This window comes from Labeo rohita, chromosome 23 (assembly GCF_022985175.1).
Source record: "Labeo rohita strain BAU-BD-2019 chromosome 23, IGBB_LRoh.1.0, whole genome shotgun sequence".
NCBI lineage: Eukaryota > Metazoa > Chordata > Actinopteri > Cypriniformes > Cyprinidae > Labeo > Labeo rohita.
Window position 1 is genome coordinate 5,421,140 of NC_066891.1, and position 10,162 is coordinate 5,431,301.

General features: G+C 26.9%; 1 protein-coding gene across 6 annotated transcripts in view; it reads left to right on the forward strand.

Annotated features, from left to right (window-relative positions):
- mical1 (microtubule associated monooxygenase, calponin and LIM domain containing 1) overlaps positions 1-9,540 on the forward strand; it is a 42,578-nt gene extending 33,038 nt beyond the window's left edge. For all 6 annotated transcript variants that reach the window (XM_051096634.1, XM_051096636.1, XM_051096637.1 and 3 more), the window contains exons 19-24: positions 1,018-1,133; positions 1,796-1,903; positions 2,304-2,397; positions 4,096-4,183; positions 4,576-4,649; positions 6,340-9,540. In XM_051096634.1, the coding sequence (XP_050952591.1) occupies positions 1,018-1,133; positions 1,796-1,903; positions 2,304-2,397; positions 4,096-4,183; positions 4,576-4,649; positions 6,340-6,539 (680 nt within the window). In that variant the 3' untranslated portion in view covers positions 6,540-9,540. The remainder of the gene's footprint in view (positions 1-1,017; positions 1,134-1,795; positions 1,904-2,303; positions 2,398-4,095; positions 4,184-4,575; positions 4,650-6,339) is intronic.
- The last annotated feature ends 622 nt before the right edge of the window (positions 9,541-10,162 follow it).

A 10,162-nucleotide genomic window follows, 5' to 3' on the forward strand; every position in this document is an offset into this window, starting at 1 on the left:
AGCTGAATTTTTAGCATCAATACTCCAGTCACATGATCATTCAGAAAGCATTGTAATATGCTGATTTGCTGCTTTAAAAAAATTATTATTATTATGTTAAAAACAGCTGAGTATATTTTTTCAGCTTTTTTTTTTTTTTTTGATGAACAAAGTTCATAAGAACAGCATTTAGCTTAAATAGAAATCTTTTGTAACATTATAAACGTTGTTATTATCACTTTTGATCAATTTAAAGCATCCTTGCTACATAAAAGTATTAATTTTCTAAAAACAAAAAATAATAATTTTCAAAAAAAAAGAAACTACAAAAGCTTTTTATTTCAGGTAAATGGATTCTATTCATTAAAGAATCTTATATTGATAATAATAATAATAATAATAATAATAAATGTTTCTCTAACAGTAAATCAGCATATTAGAATGATTTCTGAAGGATCATGTGACACTGAAGACTGGAGTAATGATGCTGAAAATGTATTTTTGATCTCAGAAATAAATTACATTTTAAAATATATTCAAATAGAAAACAGTTATTTTAAATAGTAAAAATATTTCACAATATTACTGTTTTTGTTGTATTTTGGATCATTTAAATGCAGGCTTGGTGAGCAGAAGAGACTTCTTTAAAAAACATTAAAAATATTACTGTTCAAAAACTTTTGACTGGTATATATATAATTTCACTGCAAAATAAAAAAAAATGCATTTAATACAAATAACATAATAAATAATAATTTGCTACAGTTTTACAATTTTACAGTGCAATACTAATATTTATTGTCTTAATTTCTTCATTTTCAAACCATCAAGCTTTTATTTTAGTGGAAAACACCTGCCGGTAGACTAAATAAAAGAAAATCAACAGAAAATATTTTAAATAGTATTTTTAATACTCTAATAATTTTTATTTTAATAATTGTAATATTATTAATAGTATTAAATGTCTTTTAGCACTAAACATCTCTATTGTAAACTTTAAAGTTTTAAATAGTTAATTTTGCTGTTATTTTTCATTAGGACAAGCTCAGCTAGACCATTATGTGTCAGAAGATGATAATGAAGCTGGTGCTGATGATGACGAAGATGAGGATGAAGAGGATCTTCAACGAGAAGACAATTATTTGGATTGCAAGGTGAGATTATGTTCAAATTAGTATTTTAACACTTGCACCGTATCTTATTTTGGCTGGGGAACAACTCTAGATTTGGTCAGAAGGCCGCGTTTTTATGCATGATGGTTTTTTACACATAATTACAAACAAAGAGGAATATTTAGGTATTTTTGTTGATACTTGAGCATGACTGCCCAGAATAAAACGTTGATGCCATTTCATGAACAAAGGCTGCATGATTTGGGGAAAAAAAAATATTTGTTTTCCCTTGATAAAAATTGGATTGGAATTTAAAATGCAATTAAAATAATAAATAAATTAATAAATAAATTTAATTGCATTTTAAATTAAATTCAAATATATATATTTTTTAAAGGTAATACATTATTTTTTTATTAATAATAATGATGATGATAATAATAATAATAATAATGATGATGATAATGATAATAATAATAATAATAATAAATACAGATATTAAATTAGGAAGCATATTGTAATATTTCACTGTAAAATACTAAAAATAATACAGTATTTATACCTGTCTTAATGTCTTTTTCAAACTATTAAGCTTTTATTTTTGTGGAAAAAATCCTAGATCATGTGATCCTGATTTCTGGTAGACTGATTAAAATGTGTTTTATAGGAAGTTGTTGACTTGGGTTTGTGTTTTATGTGTTCAGGGGGCTGATTTTGAGATTTCTGAGTCAGAGAAACGTGACCTAAAGAGGATGAAAACTCTGGAACGGAAAGCAAGGATGAGCGAAATTCAGCGCTTCCACAAAGCTCAGGTGAGCAAGATCATACACTTCAAAGTCCACAGAAAAAGTGTAGATTGTTTCCCATATTTGTGAAAAAACACATGCATGTTATACAAAAGGGTCAATCTGTACAGTAAGGTCCCATCACCTAACATTAACCTTAAAATACATCTGTTCATTGTTGGTTTATGTTGACTCAGCTCCATGAAGTAATTTTAACTGATGCAACAGTTGATTTTGGTATGTATCATTAAGTGTTGACACTAACTAAGAATAAAAAATGCTTTAGAAGTATTTTTCATTGATTGGAGTTAACAAATGGGACCTTTTTGTGAAGTTTAGTGAAAAAAAACATCAGCATTAATTTTAATCAAGTATCTGATTTTCATTCTTATTTGGTCATGCCGCCGTGGTTGTGCCGCCTCCACAGACGATTCAGAGACGGCTGGATGAGATAGAAGTGACCTTTAAAGAGCTGGAGGAGAAAGGAGTGGAGCTGGAGAGAGCTCTGAGAGGAGAGGCTGGTATGACATCTCATCCATCTACAGAAAACCACATTCACTGCTAATGATTTCACTTCATCATATTCTACAGCAGTCAGACTGGGCGCTAAATTCACACTGAAGCCCAACGAACTCGTTAACCCCGATAGCACGGATAGTCACTGAGACGTCTATTAAACAAAAATGTAAAGAAATTCATATGCAAGCACAACATTTTTTACAAATGAATTTGAATTGACTTACAAAAAGTCCATCAGTCTATTAATATAGTCATGAAAGCTTATTGTCTACTACTACTACTACTACTTATTGTTTTTATTATTATTATTATTATTGTTATTATTGTCTAGTCTAACAAATTAAATAAATTAAATTTTAAAATATTATTAATATTAAATGTTTGGTTAAATTATGTAATATTAATAAATTATTTTTTAATAAAATAAATTCAATCATTATTTTTAGTTAATAATTAATAAAATAAATTTGCACTATATATTATATAATATAATATACTATATTAATAAATGTATGATATTACATGTGCATATTTATTTTATTAATTGTATAATATATATATTACATATACATGATGTAATATATATTATATATTTATGGTAATATAATAAATGTTTATTATAATATAGTGTTTATATATTTTTTTGTTAAATTATGTAATATTAATAAATATTTTATTATTTTATTTATTCTTATTATTAATTAGTTATTATTAATTAATAGTTAAAGAAATTTGCAATATACATTTTATATAATATAATATATATTTATATATTTTTTCAATATAATGTATATTTTTTAAATGTAATAAAATACAAATTGTATTTTATTAATTGTAACAAATGTATATTGTAATTTAATTTATATGTAATGTATGTATAATGTATTTAGTAATATATTTTTTATAATATAATAAATATAATATACTTATAATTTAATAATATATAGTAATAAAATATAATAATGTAATAAAAATAAGTAATAATATATATGTATGTATAATATATGTTTGGTTAAATTATGCAATAGTAATACATACTTTTGCAAAACTAAATTTGCAGTATACATTTTTTAAATGTAATAAAATAAAATTTTATATATATATATATATATATATATATATATATATGTGTGTTTTATTAATTGTTAAAAATGTATATTGAAATGTAATTTACATGTAATATATATAATACATGTAATATATTTATACTATATATTATATATTTAGAACAATATTATAATAAATAATATAATACTATAATAATAATAGTAATAATCAGACATAAATATATACATACGTAATATATTGTGTATATATTTTTATATTTATCAAATATTCACACAAAAATAAGTAACTTAAATAATTAAATAATTATAATAATAAATAAATATTTTCCGCTTTTTAAATTATTTTAATATTTAAAAATTTTATCATTTATATACTAAAATAATTAAAAATTATTATTTTTATTATTTGCTTGCATATTAATTTCTTTAAATTAAATTAGTTTAATATAATTAATTTAAAAGTTTTTTAGTGCCCTGCATGAATGGAAACTCTTTGAGTACTGTTTTATAAGCATCCCAGATTGCACTATATGCTAGGTTGGTTAGGAGAAGCCAAAAGGGTGTGAAAGTGTGGCATCAACTGAGAATAAAGCGATCTCGTCATAACTGTGTGTGGATGTATGTATGTTTTAGGTTCAGACCCTGAAACGATTGATCAGTGGATTGATCTGGTCCAGGAGAAGAACAGTCTGCTCTCTGAGGAGTCGGATCTCATGGTGGCGTAAGTCTGAACCGTAACTGTTAAATGAATAAACATCTTGGTTTCATAACCAAATAATCATGTCAACATTAATACAATTAACATTAAGGAGCTCAATAGCAGTTATTGCTCCAAGTGCATCATTTATTTTTGCATGTGTTGAAAAACCTCAAGCCTCCCTGAAAGCCAGCTCGTCGTCTTGTTGCCCCTGGCAACCTCTCTTCTGCACATCTTTGACGAGCACTAATGCTTAAGATGAATGCTTAGAGTGGCCTCATTTATTTAACCCTCCGCTTTGCATGTATTTAGCATATATTGTGCACAATTGGATCCTCTATGCAGAAACTAAATTACAGGCTGTGCTAACAGCAGCAGAAAATATATTTGTGTGATTCTAGTTTTGTGTTTCAAAGGTCTCGACAGCTGGAGCTGGAAGACAAACAGAGCATGTTAGAGATGGAGCTGCGCAGATACATGGAAATGGATGGTGGGAAATGAAAACTGATTCTGTTTTACTGAGAAATTACTTTGCTAATATTTCTTTTTATTTTATTAAATTATATAGTATTATAATTTATATCTATATAATATATCATATAAATTATTTCTAATTAATTTTATTAATTTAATTTGAATGTGAAATCAAAATGAAACTATTAATATCAAAATAGCGTTACTTATTATATTCTCTTTAAATAATAGTCATTTACATAGTCCTGTGATGTGACCAATTCATTTTGGATTGAGTTTCATGAACGCTTCATGTATAATTAATAATAATAATAATAATAATAATTAGGAAGAATCTAAATAAAATAATAATAATAATTACTGTTGTTGTTGTTGTTGTTGGTTAGCTTTGCAAATGCTCCAAGATGAACAAAAACCCTCCAAGTATTTAAAAAAACCAAAATTAAATATAATATTAAATATTTCAATTACATTACACATTTTAATTATTTAAATCATTTAATAGTAATAATATAAAATAATCAATTATTGTTGTTGTTTAGCTCTTGCACATGCTCCAGCACAATGAGGAAAAAGCCCAAAATAAATATTTTTATTGTATTTAATTATATAATGTTAAATAATTATATTATGTTATATTATATTATATTATATTATATATTTTTAGTTATTTTAATAATTGAAGAATAATAATAATATAAAATAATACAGTATTGTTGTTTTTGCTTTCCATCTGACAAATAATATGAGGTCATGAAAGCTTCATGTATAATTAATATTAGCAATAATAATAATAAAACAGAAGAATGCTAATATAATAATAATAATAATAATAATTATTATTATTATTATTATTATTATTATTACTACTACTTTTGTGTTTGTTGTTAGATGTCCAAATGCTCCAGCACAATGAACAGAAATCCTCAAAATAAATTGTTTTTATTTTATTAAATTATATAATATTAAATATTTAAATTACATTTCACATTTTAATAATTTAAATCATTTAATAGTAATAATATAAAATAATAAATTATTGTTGTTGTTTAGCTCTTGCACATGCTCCAGCACAATGAGGAAAAAGAAAAAAATAATTATTTTTATTGTATTTAATTATATATTGTCAAATATTATTATATTATATTATATTATCTGACAAATAATAAGAGGTCATGAAAGCTTCATATATAATTAATAATAATAATAATGATAAGAGTAAAAATATTAATATCATTTAATTATTATTTTTGTTGTTGTTGGTTAGGTGTGCAAATGCTCCAACACAATGAACATGAACCACCCAAAAAAATAAATGTTTTTATTGCATTTAATTATATAATGTTAAATATTTAGATTATATTATGAATTATTTAATTAATTTATTGTTGTTTTTATTGTATTAAATTATATAATATTTTACGTCATTTATTTTTACATGTATTATTATTAAAGATTAAAGAATTCATAATAATATAAAGTAGTAAGTTGTTATTTAGCTGTTGCACTTCAGGATAATGTATATTTGTTATGTTAAATTAAATAATATTAATATTAAACTTTTAAATATTTTTTTGATAATTTAATATTAATATTGAATTAGAATTATATTGTTTTTAATATTAAAAAAAATTTATTGAATTTTTAGTGTTTTTATTTATATGAACATATACACACATGCATTAATGTATTTCTTGTCCATGTAGACTCTGAGAAAACTTCTGAGCAGCGACAACATGAGAATCAGATCCTGCAGGAGATGCTGGACGTGGTGGACATGAGGGATTCACTGGTGGCCTTCCTAGAGGAAAAGAGGTTGAAGGAAGTCAATGATGAACTGCTGGGAAGCTCAGTACTGGAGGCCAAGAGACATTCAACCGCAGCATCCCAGGTGCTCTGGGACTAAGACATCACGAACACCACACTTTTGAGTGCCACAACACCTTAACAGAGTAGTTCACTATAAACTTAATTAGCTAATCATCCTCATGCCATTAAAAACCTTCTATGACTTTCTATCTTCTGGAAAACAAAAGGAAAAATTACATACAATGAAACTGAAAGGTCACCAAGAGCTGTCAAGCAACAAGAAGGACAAAAAGCACCACAAAATCATCATAAAAGTACTTATAAGTCCTTGAAGCCACATGATTGATGTGATGTTTTATTAGCTTTCATATAAAGTTTTAAAAGTGTTTTTTCTGACTCAAGTCGCATTAGTGCCTCATAACCAGTTTTGAGCCTCAACAGCTCACTATTTACTTTTATAGCATAGAAAATAGAAAGTCATGCACTTAATTAAAGAGAAAGTCATATAGGTTTGCACTGACACAAGGGTGAATAAATGATAACAGAATATTTATTTCTGGGTGAACTGTCTCTTTAAAGATTCACTTATGTCACACAAACCCAATGACTTGCAGGCACAAATACATACATTGCACAACTTTGTGCAGAGACTTTGCTCTTGAAAACCAAAGACTTCAACGCATCTGCGCACACAGGTTTATGACACTTAAGATTCAGAAAATAGTGCCAGCCGATATGGTCTCGCTCCAACATTAAATGTGCTTTCAAACGGATACAGAAACTCTGAAGACTGTAGAAAGTGTTGTGGAACTGCACATCCGTCTCAGCCTTCACTGCCCGGACACAGCCTTTCACGAGACCAACGGCGGTCAAGCTTCAGACTCACAAACTTAAACGCTTAAACACACGGACTTTACTGGGGCAGATGTTTACGCACACGTGTGCGATTGTATTGCATCTCGCACTTTTATAAGAGTCTATCAAGGTCATGTATGTTCTAGTATCAAAAATATCGAAGCTTGTTGTTTCTGCCACAGGATTTAAAAAAAATTATGTATAGGTAATGGTGACTTTTTATCTCACAAGTGCAAGATGTAAACTCAGAATTACCAGATATAAAGTTAGAAATGCTAAATGCAGTTGTAACAAAAAAAATTTGAAAACAAAAACAAAATTGTATGATGCAAAGTCAGAATTTTGAGAAAAAAAAGTCAAGCTTGTTTTTGTTCTTGGAATTGAAAAAAAAAAAAAAAGTAAATATGACGACTTTTCTTAAAATTCAGATTTTAAGATAAATTTACAATTATTCTTGTGAAATGTAGTCAGAATTTTGAAAAAAGTCTGAATTATAATAATAGTTTTTATCATCATTATTGTTTGGCAGGAAAAAAAAGATAATTGTTACTTTTTACTTTCAGAATTCTAACTTTTTTTTTTTTTTTTTTTTTTTTTTTGGCAAAATTAAACTTTCTGAGGTGTAAAGTCAGCAATTGCTATTGATATAAACTTGCAGTTGTGAGGGAAAAAAAAACTTAGAACTGCCAGATATAAAGTCAGAATTGCAAAATGTAAAATGCAAAAAAAAAAAGTCAAGCTTGTTTTTGCCATAAAATTAAAAAAGGGGGTAAATGCTAATTTTTATCTTAAAATTCTGTTGTTTTTTTTCCTTGTGAAATCTAATCTCACAGTTTAAACTTGTAAAATGTAGTTACAATTCTGAGGAAAAAAAGGCAGAATTGTAGGATAAAAAGTGCAATTGCAATAATCCTTTATTTAAACCATTATTGTTATTATTACTTGGAAGGAAAAGAAGATAATTGCTCTTACTTTTAGAATTCTAACTTTATATTTTTGCAAAAATTTAAACTTAAAGTTTTGAGATGTAAAGTCAGAATTGCAAATGCCAGATATAAAGTAAAAATTGCAAAATGCAAAAAAAAAAAAATAATAATAATAATAAAAGTAAACTTGTTTTTGCCATGGAATTAAAAAAGGGGGTAAATGTAAAATTTAATCTCAAAATTCAGATTTTTTTCTTGCAAAATGTAAACTCACAATTAAACTTGTATGTTAGAATTTAAAAATGTAGTTCGAATTCTGAGGGGAAAAATAAGTCAGAACTGTAGGATAAAAAACTGCAATAATCCTTTTTAATCATTATTATTATTACTTGGCAGGAAAAAAAGGACAATTGCTACTTTTTATCTTAGAATTCTAACTTTTTGATATTTTGGTGCAATTCAAACTTAGAATTCTGAGATGTAAAGTCAAAAATACAAGTTTTTAACTTCAAGGTCAGAATTGTAAGGTAAAAAGGTCATGATTACCTTTATTTTTTTTTATTTTGTGGCAGAAATAAGCTTGCATAGAAAATGTCCTCATTAAAAGATATTATATAAAAAGGTATTTACATATTTATAATGTCGTATTTGGCAGAAATAATGGCATAACCTGATTCATGTCCAAGTTCATGTCTTAAACAGCACTTGCATTGTATAATTATGAATATATTACAGCTTTGCAACAAGAGATTCAATATCACAATGAGCTTTTGTGCAATGTATTATGTATTTAGGTTTTTCCTTGTAAGTGATTGTATTTTGTTATTCTTCTAAATTTCACACATTCTTCTTCTGATTATTCATTGTTTTGCTATTTTCTGCATGATCATGTTTTTCTCTCAGGGGTACATATGCCTGGACCGGTTGGCATTTCTATATTTTTAATTCCGTATATTTGCGTATCATTATTTGAATGATATATACAGTATATAATACTCGTTCATGAATTCATTTAGGGACACACGAAGAAGCAGAAAGTCTGTGGAGAATTATTACTTGGTATTTTTGTGTTTGATAAAGTGATTTTCATTTTTCTGAGGCACTGAGAATAATTAGTGGCATTAATTCTTGTCGGAGAGGAATTTGTGCTCGTGTTTTGGGAACAGTGGTGTAATTTTTGCTGTTTGCTTTTGCTCCCTGATTGTATTTCTTTTCTTTAACTATGTTCACGCACACATTACTTGTACACACCAGTGGTTTCTTTTCTATGGGGACGGTAATTCACTAAATATGCTAATAAAATATCTAGCACTTTGATTTTCTTCTCAGTTGGCTTTCGGTGCTGTGGAAACGGCCTTGATTTTCTGATTTACATCAGAAACTGATTTTTAACATTGACGTCATGACTGCTTTTACACAGACATGCTTTTTTTGAATGAGTTTGTGAAACAGACAGTATGTACTTGTTCTGGTATATCATGTTTCAAGCAGATGTAAGCTACATTGTTTTCACATGGCCTTGACATACTTGTATGTATAGTATAGTACACAGTGTACATGCTATACTGCAGAAATAGTAAGGGCTGGATGTTAGTATGCTATTCTGACATGCTTTCAAGTGCTTTGTTAAAGGTACATTGGACCACTAGAGGGCCTCCTACATCAGGACATCAGGAGCAAGAAGATCTACATAGACCAGTCAGAGTTTGATTTTGACATTGTTGGTGGGTATGGTAGCTAACATACTCATAGTTCATAAAGAGATTTTTTTATGTTAGCATATCTATCAGACAATAATTACACAATTTTTATTATGTAAAACCAACGATATTACAGATGCAGTGTTAAAGATGTTTTCTTTGGATTGTTTGGCTACTCAAAAGAGAAAACTGGAATTGTAATGGAGCAAGTAATTTGTGTTTCCTCCTAGCTAAATTTA